Below are 23,841 nucleotides of genomic sequence, written 5' to 3'. Positions count from 1 at the left end.
GCCTCCTCCTGTACTATGTTGTCTGCGGCCTTGCCTGGGAAACTAAGCCTGCCTGATTTACCTTACGACTTTCTGTTGCCGATCCTTCGCTTGCCTGACTCTGATTTTCAATACTGCAGTAATTATTCTCTAATTTATTAGGAAATGGGGTTAACACCTAATCATGCATGGAAAAAAAAATACCGTCAAATACCGTGACACCGATATAATTTTGAAAAATACAGTGATATAAATTTTTGGTCATACCGCCCCGCTCTACTGCAATATGGTTGGGCTTTATTCATCTGGTGCTGGCAATCAGAAAGTTGGGTACTCCTAACTTCCCAAAAACCTCAGCTAAACCCTTAAATGCAAAAATGAACTGATTGCTACAATTATTTATCCAAAACTTTTTTACTTTTCTTAAATGTGATCATGCAAATTAGGATTAACACTTCTGTGGAAGATCTGGTATTTTTATAATAATAAATTAAAAAATGACTGATTTGGTGCATCCCTAGTATTTATATCACTTTAAAGGGTCATTAGGTGCATTTATCTCTTTTATCTTTCCCACACTCTAAAAATACCAGGATAGCTGTGCATGTCTTTCTGCCTCAAGTCATGTATAGGCATTATACGTGGCACCATTAAACACAATAAACTGGGAGGGGTGTCTGTTGGACAGGTAATGATGGCTGAACTGACTAAATTATCCGTTTTTATATTGCAATCACATGATTTATGAAGGCTTAGAATAAAAGAGGCCTGGGTAAGAAAGTGAGGTATTTCTGTGGAAAGCAGTAATTTAACTAGGTCATGAAGTCTTAATATTTCTGCAACAAAATCAAAATTACATATAAATTACAAGATTGGATTGACTAGTCTTCATAGGTGGTCAGTTAAAATAAACTATTGTGACTATTGGGGGCTCTAACTTCAGTGGCCAAGGGCTATATGGCATGGGAAGTATCACAGATCTGCTCTCTAGAGAACATGATTTTGATGATAAATGTTTATAGTGTCTCTATAAACTCTGTATATAAATACTGGTATATATTGGTAAATAATTAAGGATCTGGAGACTAAATATAGCAGATGGATTCATCTTAGATTCCAATTCTGACACTTACAATTCTAGCTACATTTGCTGTAGCTATGTGCTATTACGTAATAGATTAAAATAGTTACATGGTAGATGAGTAGAAAGAAAAACATCCATCCAGATAAACCATTTGTCCGAATTATTCTAACGTTTAGATAATCCAGTGGAAGGGGAAAAACATCTATAGTTGGAGCAGAGGGGGAAAGGTTTTGACTACCTTGCATTTTCTCCTTTATTAAAAAGGAATCTGGCCCATAGAAAATATCTAATGTATCTGAGAGCACAACTTTTTCAGGAAGAGAATTCCACAGCTTCACAACTGTAAAAAAACTCTTTTGCTGTCTTGATAGAACCACTTTTCAAATCTCAAGAGATGCCCTTGTGTCCTCTGGAAACATAGCCCATACATTAAATAGAACCTATAAACGACAGGATATATCTACCTAGATCTTTAAAAGCCCTTTTCTCTGCACCAATTTATAAAACTACATAAACCACCCCCCTAACATAGCACATGGTACATGGCCTTCAGATTTACACCTAGTTTCCTGAAATCTGATATCCTCCCCACTTCATCAGACAAATGTGTACCACAATGGCTTGGTCTTGGGCCTACCTAATAAACTCATTCCACTTGGTTTTGATCACAATATGTTAGCTAAATATGTTAGCTAAAAAAACATACAAAATAATCAGCAAATGCATATCAGGAATTGCTAAAACAGGTACATGCCTTATTCAACCTTTAGCAGATTGGCATTGCGGTAAATGAAAATGTAAGGAAAAAAAACAGATTTAACCTCTTACTGCCAAACAATCAATGCAAAATGTAGAAAATAATAGCTTTAACTTAAGAATAATGTTTATGGGTAGGGATATTTAGTAAAAACCTACACCGAGCTGCATTGTGGGGAGGTGAGGAAAAGAACAGGGGGCTTGCCTTTTAGAACATTATTAGATAAGCCTTTGCCTATGGAAGCAAAGTGGTTTCATTCTCTGATTACTTTCAGAAACTTTTGTCCTCTTTGAAGAGCTAGAAGAAGGAGGAATAACTTGGATTGAAGGAAGGCTGCCAGCCATCTGAACATTCAGAGAACGAAAAAGACTTCACTGTAAGGGAACAGTGAAAACAAGCTATAAAATGGGCATGCATAATATGGAAAGGGAATAATGTCACATCTAGCAAGTTCCTAGATGACACCTAAATATAACTTTGCTGGCACCAATACCAATAGAAAACAAACGGTTTATTTAATATTTTCCATAGTATTGTACTAATGAAATACATTATACATTTCAATCTTTTTGAAAGACAATTTGATATAGCTTAGCTGGACTGTATGGACTGAAATGTGCAACATATTTATGGAGTAACCCAAGGCATGATTGTGTAAATGTGAAGTAGTGCTTTTACTGTGTATTAAATCTTCAGCAATGTTCTATGATGTCTACATTTTTTAAAAGCATAGGACCATATCCTTTCACCACTTGACTAGTCCATTTAGTTTTGTGTTTATATAGGATATTGTCTACAGCTACCCAAGTAGAAGGTAATGAAACATTTCTACACTGTGCAAAAGTTTCAGGTTTTTTTCAAGTTATTTGATGAACTGCAGGGGAATTCTTTAATTGCGAAATGTAAATGGATCATGGCATGGGATGAAGAATCAGAATCTTATATGTGGTGCATTTCCGTGTGGAAATAATTGCCATAATTACTCTATACAAAACAACTATTTCTGTTTCATTACACATGAAATATTGGGAAAAAGTCAAATTTCACAATATCCATGAAACGTATCCAAAATATTCATCCAGGTGTAGCTATAGCTAAGTAATAATAGAGAAACAAGACCAATAAATGAGCAAATTCTTTATCTCCTTGCACATTTTTTTTTACATTTGCTTAACATAGTGCTCCATATTAGGGTTAGAAAATCAGAATAACTCAAGTGAACGCAACAGTATGGTTAATAAACCCATATGATATAGTTCCACTGGGGCTTATTTTCACTAGGCATAAAAATGGAAGCAGAACACCACCTATTAAAATGCCATACACAATGCACTTGCACTTATTTGTTTTCACTATGACAAGGTAGTAAGTACAGGGTTCTACCTGTGTCACTTGAATCAGTGAAATAAATGGCTTATGTATGTCCAATAGGCACAAGCTAAAAGGCTTTTCTTTGTGGTTTCAGTGAAATGGGGCATGATTTTCATGGCACAACCTTTCAATGTAGTGAGAGATGAAAGTGGGTGATTTTGCATTCTGCAAAAAAGTCAACATCTTTCATCAAAAATGACTGCAGCGTTAAATCTTTAACCCCACAGAAAGAGAAAAGTACAATATATAATTTAAAGCTCTAGATCGAATATGCCCAACCTGCATCCTTACAGCTGCTATTAAACTAAAATTCGGAGCTAAAAGTTCTTTAGGATTGCTGGAAGCTGTACTTTAACAAGAGCTGGAGGGTAAAAGCTTAAGCACTGCTGTTCTATATCATCATGAAAAAAATAACTGTCAAAGGCATTTTATGGGCTTCAAATTATTTGTTGTAGTTTAGCAGTTGTAAACAATGAGAGTTTTCATCTGAACAGCACGATAATAATAAGCAGGCATAACACTCAGTGATGCAGTAAAGGTAATGCACCCAGAGGTGTCCTTTATTGCCTAGCACATACTGAAATGGTCTAGGACAAAATATGGAAACTCACTGAGAGGCACAAAAAATAAAAACAAGGGCCTAGTATTTACAGATGAAAAACTGCTATATAAAAGTATTGGTTTCCAAGGGAAAGAAATATTGCTGCAGGCAAAATCTAAACATCCAGATCCATATAAAAGCTGTAACACACTGATTCTAAGAAAAGCAATCAGACATGGCATTTTTAATTTTATAGTTTAGCCTTTAACCCTTTTCATCAGGAAACCTGTTAGCCATTAAAACTATTATCCTCAGTAGGGTTTATGCTCCAAGTTGCACATACTTCTGTCATAAAAAGATACATATGTCGCCTAAAATTACTTGGAGAAATTTCTCTTTCCTTCCCTTTTCAGCTATAACAGCCTCTAAACTTGTAGAAAGGCTTTCTATTAGATTTTGCTATATTTCACCAACATTTAGCCACAACAGCATTTATGAGCTTGGAGACTTATGTTGGGTGATTAGGCATAGATCTCTGGATGTTAGTTAAGTTGAGGCAAGTCTAATGCCATCAACGTATGAGCCTTACTTTAACCTCTTGCCACAAATCAGAAAAAAATAGAATGGTCAAAAATATAATTTTGTGCTGTAGCTTTAAGGTTTGCTTAATTGGATGGATTAGCCTTAGCCCAAACTATGAAAAAAAAACAGCCCCGATCAAATATGCATTCAGGCAGATAGTGCTCTAAAGGCACCCACCAAACCCAAGATTGACCATCAAACTGCAATACAGTGAGTCAAAATGGCTACTGGTTGTATATGGTGATGTTTTGCTTGGGAGCAGATGCTTGTGTATAAATAATACACAAAATAATGTTTCCTCCAGAGACAGGCATGCAGTATATGAGCAATATTGTAATATTGTATTGCTAGAAGACAGCGGCATTTAAGCCTGGAACTGTGATCTCTCTTTCTCTTTCACATATATTCACTGCAGTGTACTTTTTGTTTAAAGAACAAAAAACAATCATTTGTTGCATAAAAAAGTACAACAGTTTTGTTGAGAAATACACCAGATTTCATGCAAACAGTATCCTTAATCTCTTTAAAATTCTGTGGTTTTGGTCACAAGTATTCAGCAGGTGCTCATACAGCAGATTTTTAGGATAACTTTCATTTACAATCTGCACAGCTGTTAAAAAGACTGCTGAACATAACAAAATCTACCATTATCCCTTGTCTCATAGCTTTGAACAGCCTCAGAGAAGGGCTGGCAAGACTGGCAGAGGAGCATTTTCTACCAGGTCACTCTTGTTCAAATGTATTATTTAAATACATTTGTACCAAAAATATTCTTTAATATGGAATGTGATAAGAACAAGAATTTGTAGATGTAAAGGTATGCAGGGATCTTGAAGAGAAATGCAAACCTCACTGCACCGAAAACAGACTTTATTAATTTGTGACAGTGTGGATCCTAGTCATCTGAGAGTGAATTTCCTAATATCTCAATTCATGAAAATTTTGCATATGCACAAAAATGGAGATAAAGGGCAAAACATGATTGAACATTTACTGCGTTTAGCAGGTCAAGTAACTGCGGGTTGCAGGCATAGCTTTGGGTCTGCAGGTAACAGGTCTTAATGATATTTCTTATATTATTATATATATAAAGTAGCTTTGTGTAAAAATATATATTACAGTCCAGGTCAGTTCAACAAGCAGGGAATTTTAACTAGTTACCCAGTTTTCTACAATGAGGTAAAATATATCCCCTACATGAATATAAGAGAGTTAAGGGACCAATTAGTTAAACTTAATCCCATGTCTAAATATACTAGAACAATCAGGCCTAGTCAAAGACAGTGTAATAAATGGCAGAGATGCATTTGTTGCATTTGAAAAAATTTGGAAGTAATTTCTACGATTGGAAATTTCTTTTCACACATCCCTACACAGGGTTACTATAACTTATAGTCATACCACTCATTGTATATTTATTATGAAGTGAACATATTCTTTGGTCTGTGTGGAAAAACAAATATAATGTCTAAAACCCATTTAAGGGAACATAAATCACATATTAGGAGTACTATAGAGATATTCCATCAAGGAAGCTTAAAAGGCTACAAGAAACTGTCGGCCTTACATTGTGCCGAAAAGGGCCACAATCTTTGTAATTTGAGAACTATGGTAATAGATCATGTACCAGTAATAAAACATGGAGGGGACAGGGAAAATTTACAGCAAGAGTCATACTGGATCAGTAAATTACAAACTTTAGTACCGAAGACTGTTGAATTTTTGTCCAGTTGCACAGAGAAACAATAGTGGGGTTAAATGTTAAGGTGACCACATCATAGGGATGAGGATGATGGTGTTTATTAAATAGTGTAACTTTATGTGTGTAATTGTGCTTTGATAAAGGGACATTCCTGCTCCCAGAACACCAGCAAGTATTTGTATGTATGTATGTATGTATACCTTTATTTATAAAGCGCTACTTATGTACGCAGCGCTGTACAGTAGAATACATTAATACAAACAGGGGGTTAATAAGATAATAGATAAATACAAAGTATAATAATAAATACAGATAAATACAGCAGCAATAAGTTAAGAGTCGAGGACACAAGAGGAAGGAGGTCCCTGCCCTGTAGAGCTTACAATCTATATTTAATAAAGTTTGGTCAAGTGCCCTTGAAGAAAGAAAGTGCCAGTGGTTAGCATTGGTTTATCACCTGCTCAATAGGTGGGGGGTCTCTAACTTTAAACAGTAAAATTCTAAATAAATTCATTAACATGTCTGGCTTCTATGCTAGTGTACTGGTAATATGAAATCCTCCATTTTTCTCCATTTCTGCAGAACTATGAGAAGCTTTTAACGGAGTTCTGAATCATCTGGTCAAATTACAAGCACAACTGCTATGCAAAGAATTAGCCTGACAAACCAGCTAAGAGTGAGTAACCAGAACCAGGAGCACAGAACTTGGAATATCATACAATGCTGAAGCCCCCCAGCAATAAAGGGGTTACCAGAGTAAATTGTTAGCAGGGGGAATAACAAATAGCAAATCAACTGCAATTATCTTTTTATCATTTATGTTTACAAAAAAATATGCGTTTCATGTCTTCCTTTGATGCTTTTTGACTGCCTGCATTCAAACAATGTTCCTGAGAGGGAATATTCTTTTGTAGCAAAAGGAACCCAAACAATTATAGGATTATCTAGAGACACAACATTTTAAAATACAGTAAATCTCCTTTGTGGTAAAGACAGAAATAACCTTTAAAAAGATGAACGTAGCAATTTAGCACTGAAGAGTTATAATCATGCACAAGAAGTACACTATAGGTAGACTAGAGTTTGCCTCCCCATGGAAAGAATAGGGGTTACACCTACAGCAAAGAAATTCACAGAATCTGAAAAATCATTTTGGAAAATAACATTTTGAATCACATTAAAAAGTCAATGCTTGTATAGAAAAAATGCCTTCAGTCATGCAAAAATATCTTAACCCTCTTTACAGTTTGATAACTTTATCTAGCAAAGCATGAGAAAAGTAAGGCCCTCCAGATAATGCAGAAGTACAACTGCCAGTCTGCCAGTGACAGCAAATGCTGATGGGGGCTTCAGGAAGGGTCTTGATTTGTTCTTCACTAATCTAAACAATATTAAGTGTGCAAAACATGCATGGATAGAAGTAAAATGATCAGGCCTGTGGTGAATGTTCTTCAGTGCTAACTTCTATGGACATAAACAGATAAGCAAAGAAAACAAAAGCAGCCCTAATTCAGACAGATTTCCCCATTTAAAGGAAAACTATAATTCAGAACAATGTACAGCTCTACAAATTAATATCACATAAAACAGTTCATATGTAAAACCCTGCTTCATATAAATAAACCATTTATATGAAGCAGGGTTCAAATAAACCAAAATATACTTTTCTAGTAGTATGTGCAAATACAAAAATTGCAAAAAAGGCTCCACAGCTTGTACAGTTTACTGTGCCACACACAAACCAAGGACACACACGTTAGGTCACATCAGCCAATGAACAAAATCTGTCAGGTGATCTGTGAGGGAGCACACAGACCATCACAAAATGGTGGCTCAAAGGAAAAGATGTAAAAGGGCAATATTTATATATTTTCCAGTTTGGTGAGATTCTTCAATAGACCACTTAATACGATATAAACTATCTGTTGCTTAAGTATTCATACTGGGGATATGGGATTTCCTTAAAATATATCCATCAAAGTCTAATACTGAATAGGTTAACCCTTAACTAATTTCTCTTCTGTTTACCTGTGGCTATATACCACCAGCAAGAGGACTACCCATGTTAGAAAAGGGCCATCAAGAAAAGGAAATATTTAATATAATTAGTCGTTTTCCCCATCTTGGTAAAAATAACTGTCAGTTAGCCAGTGAACAGCGTCAAAGTAAATTTGAAAAGTTATTTCTATTTATATAATGACAGATGCAAATGGTATGAACAGCCTATACTAACTTACGTTACAACATTCTTTTTTTCTTTCAGAAAAACAAATTCTACATGTAAAACACAATGGCTACCAGCTATTGTGAGCAACAAAACCCCAGGACTTTTTTTTCAGAACTTGGCTGGAAGTTACATATTACACAGAGATGAAGAAAGATGGATATAGCGTCCCTTATTATGGACTTAGTAGCCCGGAAAGGACAAAGAGCAAAATTACACTGCTTCGTACAGTAACAAGTTACCTAAATTTACAAATCTATAGCCTTAACTAATATATTGTCCACACAAAAGCCTCTTACCACTAGATGCCACACAAATTAGCCATGGAAAAATGAATCACTGTCAATACATCCAGAGGCTGAAACAGGGACTCCATCAGTAATCATGGGGCCGGTTAGCAAGGCCTTCCCCCCAGGGGTGCCTAGTATCAGCCAAACAAGGTGGTAATCCTGCCAGTAAGGAATATACAGCCCCAATTTAAAAAAAAAAATGCCTTAAAGGAGAAGGAATGGCTAATAAAGAGTTAATCTCAAGCTGCAGGCATACCTTCAGTTGTCTCAATAGTGCCCTTAAGTCTCCCCATATTTCACCTGTTCAGATGATTAGAAGCCAAACAGGAAGAAATGCTGAGCTGTGTAAAGAAAGTTCCCATAATGCCTCACTCCTGCACAGACACCCAGACCAAGTGAACATGCTCAGTTAGTAAGACTATGATTCAGCTTCCTGCTGATTGGCTCAGATCCACATTCCTAAGGGGGGGGGGAGTGAGTTCTTAGCATTCTTGAAGGAGGGGGGAGCAGGAGAGAGGAGACAGCAGAGAGCTGCATGTCTCTGGCACATGAATTACAGACACAAGAAATATTTTAATAGAGAAGTCAGTGCAGCGTTTCTGTGAGTGCTTATGGCTGTATTTACATAGACCTTTCTGATAAAGCTTACTTAGTTTTACCTTTCTTTCTGCTTTAAAATGCACTGCTGTATGGTCATGGTTTTTATGGCAGTCAATAGACTAAGTTCACTGATCATGAGACTTCGAAGCATAATATTCTTCTATTGTGTAATTCCATATTTTAGTGAGGGGCATTAACCTGGGTGTGACACAGCCACAAGCAGGAACTTTAAGCATACAGTTCCATTAGTCAGTGCCCTTGACAATAAGAAGGAACATGGTTTGGCTGTCTCTGTCCCTTTCTTACCTGCACAGAACCACTTATCCTTGTGTCACGGTACAAACATTGTGCTCAGAGAGCAGCATTAGTGCATAAAGATCTTTGGTTGATGTTCACCAAAGTAGTAGGACATAGAGCAGCTGCTCTGATAACCCAGTCATCATGGTAATGTTGAGGCTGTCTACTACATTTGAAGCCCTAAGGCAATATTACTCAAAGGTGTTTCTACTTGACTCTATCAACATCTGATCAAGACTTTGTGATGTCAATCAAACAGGCAATCATTTGGACACAAACACAATAATTACCAAGTTTGCAGCAATAGCTTCCTGTTAGTTTAGACTGCATTAAACCAGAGAGCCAAGCAGTGTGCCTGACTACAACACACTGATGGCAAGAGACATTTAATATTGGGAAAATAGTGCAATTCTAAAATATGAGGGGAAATTAACTTTCAGCCTTGTACCAAATGCCCCACTGTTTTACATCAGTGTCAGGCACAAGTACATTTTTCTAAATAAAATTTTTGAATAAAATGGCAAAAACATGCCTAATGCTAGAATTGTTTGTCAAATCCCTTACACTAACAACAGTTTAAGATGCAAGAGTTTAAAGGTGCAGCTTGAAAAGGTAGTTGATGCAATCAACCAAAACCCACATTAATCCAATGACCTATAGCTTTAGCATGTTCTGTGATGTTCAGGGCTTGTTTGCCTGCTAAAAGCAACCATTAGTGGCAGATTTATTATTGGTGAAGTGTTTGGTTTTGGGCATGCAGATTAAAGCCATCATCAGAAAATGCCATCACAAACTTTTATACTGATTGAGATTTTTTTTTTTAGAACTGGGAATTTTCAAAAAGTAAAGAGCTTACCAGCTAAAACCGTAAACTGTAAAAAACAAAACTGCAAGAAAATGCAACTGACATAAAGATCATTATGGCATTCTCTTATACTGATATGTCCAAACCTAAAGTTCAACTAATAATAGATCTGCCGCTATGTATCAATAACTGTTATGTTCTAATTTCTGCAATGTTGGGTCTTAAAGGGGAACTCCGGCTTCTGAATAAAAGAGAGCCCCACACACCACAGAAACCCCTAATATACCTATGTTTGTAATTGGTTCCTTCAAAGTAAGAATAAATACCATTTTTATATGCCGAGATCCAACTGAAAAACATTTCTTCTCTTTCTGCATCATTTTAAATCCTGGCAGGGGAGGATTAAAATGTTAACAAATTGTAACATCTTCTCCATGCAGGAACTACATAACCTACAATGCACTGGACTGTTAATTTATTGTCATCAATGGGCATAAAGGGAAGGGAGAGAAATTCAAAGAATCCTGTACTTGTAATGGGTGTTTGTGCATAACCCTCTTATAACTGTACCTTCTGGTGACATTGTGTGTGCAGGGGATTGTGGGATATGGAGAATGCAGGCTGAGGACAGATGTCTGCTGTTAAATGTTTTGAGTCTCAAAGTAGTCAGATCAGCAGGAGTACAGGGGGCTAGGCTTGGGTTACTGTTTGAGACCATATTATTACATTAAGAGGGAGATTTATCAATGTTCACGGAAAAGCTGCCCTGTGTCCTCTATCAAAAGAAAAAGGGATTTTCTCCTTTTTTGTAAACATGCTCTTAGGTATCTGACTTCCTCTCTCAGAAAAATTCTTCACTCCTGGGGCCAGAGTCTGGGCAGCTCTCTCCTCTCCCCCTCCCATAAGAATTCATAAAACTCGCTCTCCTCACCCTTAGGAATGTGTAATCAGAGCGAATCTATTGGCAGTAAAATGCCAAAATGATTTTCCTTTTCCTTTAAGTGCAAAAAACCTGAAAGCTCAAATGTAAAAAATTGCCATCTAAAAGTGCAAGTTTCTAAGTCAAAGGGAGTTGTCCTAAGCAAAGTCAAGCCATATTTTCAAACTAAAATTTTTCTGATTCAAAAATTCGAGGTTTTCAAGTTTTCCCTATTAATAAATAAGCGAGTGTTTGATATGCAAATGTATTAAATTTAGAAAACCAATCTCGAATTCAACTCGAAAACTGATAAATAAGCCCATAAAAATCATAAAAAAGGCTGAATATTTTTTAAGTGATTTATACTGCAAAGTTGCTTGAAATTATGTTTACTTTTCAAAAAGCTTATGTTGTTTTTGGGTGGAGTTCCCCTTAAGATCGTCAACACTTTAGCTTAACAAAAGTATAGGGAATAAACTGTAGACCTCCGAAAAACATAGAATTAGTAAGCTTTGTGCATTACCTTGTCAGCATACCCAGAACCCATATATTTACCTTTGACATAGACTTCTTATTAGCAATAAGAGTAACAAGCCCAGCACAGCAGACCAAGGCACTAGAACTAGAAAGACCCGAACTTGCAGGAATAGTTCCATCTACCAAACATTTCATTCCAGTAGGGCTGCTCAGACAGAAATGGTCCTAGGAAACAGAAAAGAGACAATGAAATAGGAGTAGCAGAATTAACAGTAATGCAAACTTTCTCTGTTTAGCCTCAGTAGTATTTTTACACTTTCCTAATCAATATTTTGTTTTTGACCTTGTCACCAAGACTTCGTAGGGAAGACATTTCTTCTCCTAGTATAAGTGATGTTAAAAGTTAAAGTAATGGGTCCAAGTTGGATCACTCCCATGACCTGTATCCCCTGATACAAACAATCAGGTTGGTTTGGAGAGATGTGCTAGAAAGAAGAAGCTCTGTCTTTTCCAGCTATCATCAATTCACGAAAATGCCCTGAGAAAAAATTGATCCTTATCTACACAAAGCAAGAGTCCAAATACAAAAAAATATATTTTTTTTAAATTTATAGAACTGTGCGTATTTTCTGCATTTCTTTCCTTAATTTGCGCAACTTTTTCGTACTTTGCAACAAAACTTGCACAACAAAAAAATCGTATTTTTTAATTTATAGAACTGTGCGTATTTTCTGCATTTCTTTCGTTAATTTGCGCAACTTTTTCGTACTTTGCAACAAAACTTGCACGACAAAATTGTATTTGTCACAACGAGAGTTTCGGATTTATTAAAGCTTCATTATCGTGACTTTCCTTGGGCCAGGTTGGAGCTGCAGAGTGCCATTGAATCCTATGGGAGACTTTCCTTGGGCCAGGTTGGAGCTGCAGAGTGCCATTGAGCCCTATGGGAGGCTTTCCTTGGGCCAGGTTGGAGCTGCAGAGTGCCATTGAGCCCTATGGGAGGCTTTCCTTGGTCCAGGTTGGAGCTGCAGAGTGCCATTGAGCCCTATGGGAGACTTTCCTTGGGCCAGGTTGGAGCTGCAGAGTGCCATTGAGCCCTATGGGAGACTTTCCTTGGGCCAGGTTGGAGCTGCAGAGTGCCATTGAGCCCTATGGGAGACTTTCCTTGGGCCAGGTTGGAGCTGCAGAGTGCCATTGAGCCCTATAGGAGACTTTCCTTGGGCCAGGTTGGAGCTGCAGAGTGCCATTGATTCCTATGGGAGGCTTCCAAAATCGTGCACAGAAGGAAAATTTTGTGACCGGATCGCCAATAAGATATTATCGTGACTATTACGATTTTTTCGTAAGCATTTTCGTGACATTTCCGATCATCAGAAATTATCGTATCTTATCCGAATTTTACCCATTTCCGGATTCAAACTCATATTTTGATGAATCTGCCCCCTACAGTAAGTTTAAAGAAATACATTTTTTGGGTTTAGATCCCCTTTAAAAAAAATCTGATCCCTAGTTTACAAATATTTTCCAGACAAAAGGGTCTGTCACATAATGATTTTTTTATAATATTAATAATACTCAAATACTATAACACTACTATAAAATTCTGTAATTAGAAAGTTTACAAATAATTCCTAACCTTAGAAATTGTTAGATTAAATTTCAGAGAGTTATGTTTATAACATTATAATACACAAGAGCCATGAATATCCTGTAAGTTATATCCTTATAAATGGTGCTTAGTGATGTCATCCATTATAATCGGTGCTTAGTGATGTAATTTCTGTCACATGACTCACTGAAACTTATGCAATATAATAAATATAGTACCCCTTGTTGAAAAATATGAGGATATTAGAAGCTTTTATATGGTCATGTAACTCCTCTGTGACTTATCAGTCCAATTTAATGTCACAATTTACTGGCATTCTATTTTGAGCTCTGTTGTATACTAAGAAAATGTTCTAGTATTATGGCTTATAGTAATGTTTATCCTTGGTCAGGGAAGCATGACTATGTTGGGAAATTCCCCACCTGCTGTTTTCACAGCATATCACAAAACCACAGAACATCCAATATACAACTGTCGATTCCCTTAAGCTTTGTTTGTTTTAGACAAGCAGTAGTGCGTGCTCAGCATCTTATAGGTAAGACTGGTGGTGGTATTTAAAAAGGTTTCACTGAAAACACCAACTGTCCAGATCCCTCTTAAACATTCAACCCAATCTTGAACTGTGATTAAATTATCTGTTCATAGAACTCATGTAGTTGTCTTTGTAAATTAGAAATATATGGAAAAACAAGATTCTCTTTCACCAGTCTTAGATTGATAAAAAAAACACATACATACTGTATATATATATATATATATATATATATATACTGTATATATCAAGTAGAGCCACATTTAGAAAACAGGCTTCCAGGTGGACAGCTCTAAGATTTTGCCAAGATTTTGCAGAATAACCAAATGTAATTATTTTAGAGTAAGTATGTAACCAGCATTGCGCACTTTTCAGGAGTAAATTTGGCCCATTATTCTAAGCAGATGTGCTCCAGTTTGTTCAGGCTGGTTAGATGTTATTTATACACCTCACTTTTCTAATACTGCCAATGATTCTCAGTTATATTGAGATCAAGGCTTTGGCTGTGCCATTGTATGACATTTAGCCACACTGCTGTTACTTTGGCTTTGCTTAAAACTTAATTACATTTTTAGCAGACAATACTCCAGTGTATGTCTGTACCACTGATTCTTCCTTCTATTTCAAGAATGGTGTCCCTTTCTGCAAGAACACTTTTAATAATAATGGCACTGGTGTCTGATTCATTTGGTGCAAGTCAATTGTGTCTCACTGCAACATGGTTTTCTTGCAGACTCCATAATTTTAGGTCAGCATCAAATAAAATGATGTTATGCAGAGTTCTGAATACCTAGACATCTTGTAAAAATAAAAGGAAAAATAGATGGTGGAAAACTGCAACAATTTAACAGTAGCAGTAATAGAGGCAGCAGCCAAGGGGGACACCTAATGTGATGATCCTAGAGCTCCACTAAGCTGTGTTACTTTCAGCTAAGTAATCTGATAATCATTTTCACTTAATTGGCCAGGCTGAACAGTGCGCACACTACATGCACCTTTATTACTCCTGTGTTGGATATATGAACACGCAGTTTTTTTCATTAATGATCCTAACTGCTGTGCTCATAATGTGGAGATAACTTTTGAACTAAATATCAACAGGTTACACACACAGCAAGGACATCTTGTTTTTATACTTACAGCAGTAAATCTACGTTTTCATTAATATTGCCTAGGCTTAGTTTTATTCATTATTTCAAAATTATTATTAGGGGGACTCCCCAATGGTACCACATGCTTGTAGTAACCCCTACAATCCTAACCTGGATGTATTTTTAATGATCCATTCAATAAACTGCTATATTAAATATAGGTATTAGCTATGGAAAGATTTACTTTTCTTCCTGGGTGGATATCAATTATTTAGATTGTCCTGTGTTTTTTTATATTGTATAAATATATGGAATAACCACCCAGTTTATCATTTATGTCTAAGCACCAGCACCACATAAATATATATTGTTAAAATGTGTCTATACACACGTATAAACAAATCTTCCTTCTAGGTAATAAAATTTCTTGCATAATACTAAAAGATTTTCTTTTTAATGATGAAGGAAAGACATTTAACTAGAAAGCATATGTGAAAATGTATCTGTCTCAACCTTATCACGCAATGTTTAAAGAAAAAAAGAATAACATGCTCTTGTTTCAGGCTTAGAAATCAGCAGTGCCAAATACTGAAACATTTATACCACTGAACAGCATGTTTAATTCTTAGAAATAATGCCAGCAAACTTTAACAGAGTGTTCAGACTGTTTCTGCCAAAATTTTGAAGTTCAGTTCTGTATAAAAGGCATTTTGTAAACTAAGACTATAGTGTTGTACATAAGCAAACTATTGTACAATGTGCAGAATGAAATTTGAGCCCATTTTAGCTGTTTTCTGTAAAAGAGGTGTTGCGCTGTGTCACAAAAAAATCACTTCAGTTGCTGCAAACGGTCATCATCATAATTAGCAACAGACATCTCCCACAGTTAAGCTTGGCAGGTGTTCTCCTTTTCTGAATTGCACGTCAAATGAAAAAATGCTTTGATGCAAACAGTTTCACCTTGTGGTATAGTGTATTGGTTTCCATTAACATGAATATAAATGTGAGTCGAAACAATTTGCAGAGTGATGTAAAAGCTAGAGGGCGTTCCTACGGAGTTCCTGGGGATGCCCTTGTGCCACCCTCTTCCTGTCCCTTCTGAATGCAGCATTGCTGAATGCAGGCAGCACAGTAGTCACAGGAAAGTGCAGCTCTTTGTGCTTCTTTCTAAGGGGGTACAACCTGCAGAGCACTGTGCACCTGTCTTTGTCCTTTATACTTTGCTTCTGGCTTTTAAATTTGGCCTATTATCATTTGTTTAAGCCGAGCTGAACTACATATTCAAACATGCCCAACTAATTAAACACCTAATGTCCATGCTATGTGGATATCTGCACTGATCATTTTTGTACCTGCACATCCCGAAAATCACATGAAAGGAGACATATAGCACACCTGAAAATACCCCTAATCGTGCAGGTAGTAATGAATAATAATATATGTTGCTGGTTTCACTCCTAGTTACTGATTCATAGGTAATAAAGCAACATAGTTTGAAATGTTATCTTAATTATGATGCATAGTCAACATGACTAGGCATTTCTTAGTACATTTGGTGCTTTGGAGAGATCTGAAAAGAAAATGTGTTCAACAGGCTGCCGATATAAAGACCTCAGTATAACATACAGAGAGCCAAGGTTGCCACAAGGTGCAGTAATTACTTAACTGCAGTTACCAAACTCAAAAAGCAATACCAATTGCTTAGTTACAGCACCATTGCAGTATATTTTTATGTTCAATTACTTGTGAGTATGCAAACTTATAGTACAGTTTAATCAACAGCGCTCCTCTCAGGAAAAGGTGATAAAAAAGAAAGTTTTACAAAGAATATATATATAAAAAAAAGAAACTTTCAGATTCAAGTAAAAAGTAGGCACCTGTGAGTATAGGGGTTGTCTCTGAAAGGACCACAGTAATGAAAAAGGTGAGTGTCATTGTCTTTGTAGAGAGCCATGCAACAGTTTGTTACTATTTTAGTGATGAAACCACAGTATCCTAAATTGCTTAAGCCTTGACCGAAGGATCTTGCATGGCAGCTTACACAGCAAATAACATAGTAACATAGCAGATGAAAAAAGATAATATATTCACCAAATTCAACCTAAACAAAACCTGTCCAATTACTAATTGATTCAGAGAAAGGGAAAAAAACTAAAAAAAAAAAATATCTGCAGCTTCCTTTCTGACTCCAAGATGGCAGTCGGACCAGGCCCTGCATCAACTTTGCACTAGAGTTAATTGCAGTGACTTGGCAATTTGCTCTAGATAATACTGTCCAACGTATTACATGTAGTGGGCCAATTCTATCCCATACAGCATACTGGAGACACATATTTAATTAATATAAATCCTTTGCGGGGCCATATCTGGCCTGCAGGCCTTCAACTGGACAGCCCTGCTCTAGGTTTTATTTTCTATAAAGCGTTTCTGAAACAAAGACACCTTTTACTGCATGTATAGAATAACACTAACTCTAAACTTATTTTACTTTTTTATATTTGGGACACCAGGAATTTTAAAGCCTGATTCAACGAAGAATATTTGATCTCAAATTAGAATTTTGCAGGATTATATCTAATCGCAGTATTGGAAAGCATGTATAAAAGAGATTTCGAGAAAAAAAAAAGAAATCTTCCAGTTGCAAGAGAAAGTCTTAAAAGGTGAATGAGAACAAGGTAAGGTGTACTGGAAAGAGGGTGGAGGGCATAGGGGATTATAGTGTTACTGAGGGCGCAATGTGCCATTCTAAACCTGCAGATAAGAGGAAGATTAGAGTATGGTTGTTTAGTGCTCCGGATTTGAACTGGATGTGACTTCTTCCACTGGTGTTTAGTTTGCCAGGAACATTTCTGGAAAATCATGTTACATAGTTAGCGTGCTGAGTTCGTAATTCCATCAACATCTATGGTTCCATAGAGGAAGTGGTATTTTGAGAATAAGTTGTTCTGATATCATCAGGTGATAAAAGTGCCTGGGCCTCATAATCCAAGCATTAAAGCTGAGGGACAATCAATAGATCTGGCCAATTATTACTTTGGCTACACATATGGCTATTCAATTATACATTTCTTTCATAAAACTATTTATGAAAATCTCTTTAAAATTTCATGCTTTACCATATGGCCAATTTTGCCAAATATCAAAACACTTCTTTCCATATCATTGGGGATGTCAATTCTATGAAAAATTAATGGGCTACAGTCGAGGCAAGAAACTATGTTTTTTAAAACATATAAAATAAGAAACAGAAATTCTTGACAGTTGCTAAAGCAATGGTATAGAATGCATCTCTCATTGTTTTATCCAGTTGTTTAATCAGCCTGAAGTATTTTCTTATTGGGCATCATGTCATTTTTGTTGTTTAATCATAATATGTTGGGTAACAATTGTTTTTAATATTTTTCCCCACAAAGATACACATGTCACAGATGTGATGGTTTTGCAGACAGACTTGGGAAAGGCCTGCTTATTATTAAAACAAGATGGCTGCTCAAGGTTACATCTGTGTCATTAACCCATTCGGCATATTTTGGATCAGTATCTGGTCCAAAAATCAGCTGTCAGTTCTGATATACAGCCTTATCTAGATGGAAGCAGAACAGGGAATGAATTTTGCACTGCCATGTGGATTAAACTGTGGCATTGTAAACCCATGTGATCTTAGGCTTACAGCAGGAATCTAGTCTTGTGATTCTTTGCTGCATGAATAAGATTTGTGGGTTGGGAGCTGTTCGGCACAAGCCACAGGTTGGACATCCCAGTTAAAACATACCATAACTTGAACACACACAAATCAAAGTGGTTAAGACTAATTGAAAGCAAATGGGAAGCTAATACTTCCTGTTCAGCTCACATTATTTATAATGAGCATGTTTTTACGATGAATAGCCCTTACCTGAATTCCTTTCAGTCCGCACAGAAAGTAGTTGTGCCATAAAGGCTTAGTTTTATCAATCTTGATGTCATTTACATTTACAGAGAAGTCCCTGTTAAAAAAAGATAACCCGTGGTATCAGTTACACAATGGAAAAGTAATGAAATATAAAGTTCTTTGCTGCCATCTTCTGGTGATGGGAGATACTGTACATATCAAAGTGATTGCTAAATTACTGTATAACATACACAAATATAAGATGCTTCTCAACAACATACAGGGTCCTGATTTTAATTTTGCAAGAGATATCTTTTATGCTTTTTTTACATAAAAAACCTGGAGTGGAAAAACGTTAGAAAACTTACGCTGGTTTACTAAACCAACAAACAAGAATTTAGCTGTTTTAGCTTTTGTCACAAAATTACTGTAGAGTACTGTCATATATGGAATACTTTTTCCTGATTTATAACGCATAATGTTCCTAATACAAATGATTGCAGGTGATAGCAGTCAATGATGACAGTTTTTGCAGTTTTGCTTTGGGATCTGCATTTTGCAAGAAGTAAGCCTTACAAGGACATGCAAACAACAAAGAAAAAGAAACCAGCAATCCCTGTATAGTTCTGTTATCCAGTGAATGAGTTAACACAAACAGTTTAATTCCTGCAATAACATAACACACATCAGCAATCCCTAACTTTGAACATGGCAGTTTGCACCCATTTTTTTGCACTTTGCACTCTGCAGCTTTTAAGGGGGTCACTGACCCCAGTAGACAAAACCCTCTTGCTTTGTGAGGCTACAATTTTATGGTTATTGTTACTTATTTTATTGCTTATCTTACCTGTCAGGCCCTCAAACTGGAGAGCTGCTGAACAAAAAGCTAAATCATTCAAAAACCTCAAATAATAAATAAAAAAATGAAAACCAATTGGAACTTGTGTTAGAATATTACTTTCATCATATTAAAGATTAATTTAAAGATGAACAGCCCCTTTATTTAGCAAAATTCTGACAACTAGTAGAGAGATAAATCATTTTCTCTGGCATAGAAACCCCTGGCAATATGTAAAAGGAACATGGAGCAAATCTGCACCTGCTACACAGTCAGACATTTGCTTTGATTATATCGACTTCATTAGACTATTGTAGCTATTTGCTGATTGGATGCCATGGCATACAGCACCATTCCACACTGCCGCCATCTTACTTAGAGGAATACATTGCTTGTTTTATGGCCCAGGATACAATGTTTCTGATACTATAAATTGACTCTTATTCATTTTCTATTCCTAGGATTCTTACTCTGGGGTATTTTACCAGAGTTAATCTGAGAGATGATTTAAATAAACTCAACTAGAATATGACAAGATCAGAAGAAGAAAAAAAAGATAAAGCCATGAATAGAACCACATTCGGTAACAAAGTTTATCCAGACAAGCCCAATATAATTTCTGTCTACTTGGACACACTCTTTCCTTTGATACTAAGCATTTCTTGGCCCAGTACTGCCTCCTATTTGCTTTGAAACTGATGGGCTAAAATGTTGGAACAGGAAAATAAACCACATGGAAAAAAAATAATAATGAACAATCTAATTGTTTCTGCTTAAATTTCACTCTATTCCATTTTTCTTTGTCTCTTACAATCCATGAGTGCGTGACATTGATGTGATATGGCATCTTCATTCAGAGAAATATTCAGATGTTTTACATACCCAGTACAATGTGGAGTTGCGGTTTACACAAGCAATTTCAACATCTGGAAATCTGTATTTTGTTTAAGCTTTCCAGTTGCTGTCCCCCAGTTATTTCAACCTATTGAATCAATAAGCACTTTATAACAGGAGAAAAAATAGGAGTGTAAATTGAAACAGTCCCATAGTACTGATGCTGTCTGGATTAAGAATATATTGCCCACATAGTAGCTAATTTTCCAGCTGCTAGAGGTTAGTATGGAGGGTAATTTAACACTACCACGCTAGTATTTTTAAATACCTCTCAAACAAAAATACACATACAGCAGACTAAACTCACCAAGAACCCGGGGCAGCTGTTGGAATCCAAATTATGGAACTCCAGCTGTTACTTTGTCTCCCACGGAAGAGGCATTGTCCCATGGGTAATCTCAGCCATTCTGATACAAAATAATATGAAACTCCTGCACCCCTACCCTCACCCTCCTTATCATATCTGGCAGTGAAGCCCAATCATAATTACCATGTTATGACTAGAGGTTATATTCTATGTGGCATTCTGATTCTTCAGTATTTCAAAAAAATTCATACAAAAAGCTGTCAACATTGATTTTCTAGGTAAATTTTAAAAGGGTCCAGGCTTTTTAATATGCCTGTGTATTATGTAGCGCTACATGTGTGTATTTTATATAGTACTAAGTTGCCCATTCTTGGGCTGATATTGGTTGCTGACTTGGCACTTCTGGCTTTTTTCATCAAATATCTTGTCAGAGCTTGGTCTGATTGCATTAAGTACAAAAGTGTGTAAGGACTACATCAAGTCATAGGTATGGCCCTATCTGCACAGATCTTCAAAGGCCCCTAATGTTATCCAAGTTTTAGCCTGCGGCCAAAGATTCATATCAGCCTGATTTCATCCAGCATCTGGGTAGCAGAGCTAATAAATCTTAGCATGTATGACCAGATATAACGTATGTGTATGTAGTGAACTATAATGCTTAAGGTACACAGATTAAAGAGGTCATTCACCTTAACATTTTCTGTTAGTAAGATGTACACTGTTGGTCTTCATTGTAATATATCACCCTACCAACCAGGCAGTGATTTGTAAATCAGAATGGAAGATAAACAATAAAGAAATCTAGCAGAAAGATAAGCAATATACATAACTATAAAAATGAACCCTCACAACTGATCTAACATGGTTGCTGGGGCAAATCACCCTAAAAACCTAATAGCATTTACAGTTGCAGGCTGAAAAAAGGCAGAACAGTAAGGCTACTATAAATAACAATAAAACATAAATATATATTAAATAATATATTTATAGAAAAAAAATGAACACCAAATACCAAAATCAGACTCATCTATAACATTTTAAATGTTTACTTAAGGGTGAGCTTCCCCTTTAGTGACATGGTCACAAACAGCTAACATACCAAATGAACCCAAGCTTTCCTGCAAGAGTCCATTGTTACAGCTTAACAGGCTAGTAAAACATGGAATAACTCTGTATTGCTTACTGCTAAATTGCTTACTGCTGGACAACTGATTTAATCTGTTAATTATGCTTATAGTGTTCACAACTTATGTAACATTATTTAATTATTCTATTTAACAAACTAACACTTGGACGAAACATCTGATTCTAGAGACACATGTTGGTACCAAATACATTACTGTAATATGTTTTTGCTACTTTTTGTGTATAAATAGGTTTGAAGAGATCCGGTAATTACAGGTAATACCAGCCTACATCCAATATAACATATCTTCCTGCTAACTATCATTTACAGAGAAAGAAATGTTCATACATGCAACCTGTTCTTGCAGAGTTTCATCTGATAAAATAGCAAAAAAAAAATTTATATTTAATCCTATCTTAGCATTAAAGGACTTGTTAACCCCAAATAAAAGAAAAGATAATTCTAAGCAGCTTTCTGATGTACTTGCTATTGAAATCAGTACTTGCTGAACTCCTGTTTTTTCTTTTTAAACAATGTTGCAAAGATCAGTCTCCTCCAGCAAGACAGGTCTGTCAGTCAGCTGGCTTGTGTTACATTGTTTCAAATGCCAGAGCCACCAGGGCAGAGAATAGAAAGAACAGATAAACACTGCTTTTAATAGCAGTTATATATACAAATAACTCAAAAACGATTACAAATCTGTAATGAATGTATACTACAAAGTTGTTTAGAATTTTGTTTTCTTTTATTAAGCAAACAATTATATCCTGGGTTGACTTATCCTTTCACCACAGAGCAAAGCAACTCTTAGGCATGGCTGTATTAACTCCACAATTAAAAACATGAGCCCAATAAAATATCTGTTTTCTAAAATTCAGATTATTTGGAACACCTCTTCATATGGCCAAAATCAGCATTTAAAATGTTATGGCCAGAGGACAAATTTACAGTTATAAATGTGTGTCACTGAGTGGATGGTTTGAAATGTCCTATTCCATATCTACTGAAAATGTTCTGATGATAGTGCCTGACAGATTCTTTTAGAAACACTTACCATGACAAATTAACAAAAATACCTGTCGTTTCAGAATTGGCTATCTGCATAAAAAATGTCTTTGGTACTGTCAAGATTAATAGCTTGGGTGGTACTTAAATTTAGTGCACAGGTTTTATGAAAATTGGCCATGCAGCATTAGCATCCAGTTTTAGCATAGTGGTGTTTTCCAGGAAACATAATTCCAGTACAGGACAAAAGGCCTAATTTACATAAGAAAACAGGTGAATAGTAAAAGCAAGTTCAAAGTGTAAAGTGGGCAATGGGCAATGCAAAGCATTAGGAAGCCTTTTACGTAATAGGGATGTTAAATACAGGGCTTCCTTGAACTCATGTGAGCTGTTCTCTGCAGCTTGTGCTGGATTTGTGAAGCATTGGTTCAATTTATTGGTGTAAAAATGTATCAAAAATGCTCTTTGATTTAGAATATGGTGTTACTGGGTTACAAACTGTATTTGTACACTGTTAATATTGGCCACAATGAACAATCCTATATGCGAGTGTAATTATAAGAAATATTACATTTATTTATTCTGCTGCCCTCCCGCTATGCTTTTCGACTTTTTACCCATAATGTTTATAAAAAAAGAACTACTTACACGTAGGACAGGTTTGTATTGGACAGCTCAACAACTTGATCATTGCTGATCTGCACAGCTGCTAATATGTCTTGCTCAATAGCCATGGGAAGAACAGCATAGCCACAGTAATCAATATGCTCACCTGGCAAAAAAATAAGTTGTCATTTAGAAACCTGCTAGATATCATAATGCAGAAAAAAATAAATATTTAGACAACAGAAAAATTACACAGTAACCCTGTTGAGGTTTGATGGATAAAATTATATCTTATCTTAAAGTGATAATGAAGAGCACAATCACAGAAAGTTTT

General features: G+C 36.1%; 1 protein-coding gene across 2 annotated transcripts in view; it reads right to left on the bottom strand.

Annotated features, from left to right (window-relative positions):
• Nucleotides 1-23,841, bottom strand: part of galk2 (galactokinase 2) — a 70,876-nt gene that overhangs the window by 30,901 nt on the left and 16,134 nt on the right. For both annotated transcript variants that reach the window (NM_001005803.1, XM_031897817.1), the window contains 3 exon segments: nt 11,707-11,853; nt 18,756-18,846; nt 23,550-23,673. In NM_001005803.1, the coding sequence (NP_001005803.1) occupies nt 11,707-11,853; nt 18,756-18,846; nt 23,550-23,673 (362 nt within the window).

This window comes from Xenopus tropicalis, chromosome 3 (genome assembly GCF_000004195.4).
Source record: "Xenopus tropicalis strain Nigerian chromosome 3, UCB_Xtro_10.0, whole genome shotgun sequence".
Classification (NCBI taxonomy): Eukaryota; Metazoa; Chordata; class Amphibia; order Anura; family Pipidae; genus Xenopus; species Xenopus tropicalis.
The sequence above is the reverse complement of the archived record's forward strand: the minus strand, read 5'-3'. Positions and strand labels throughout refer to the sequence as shown.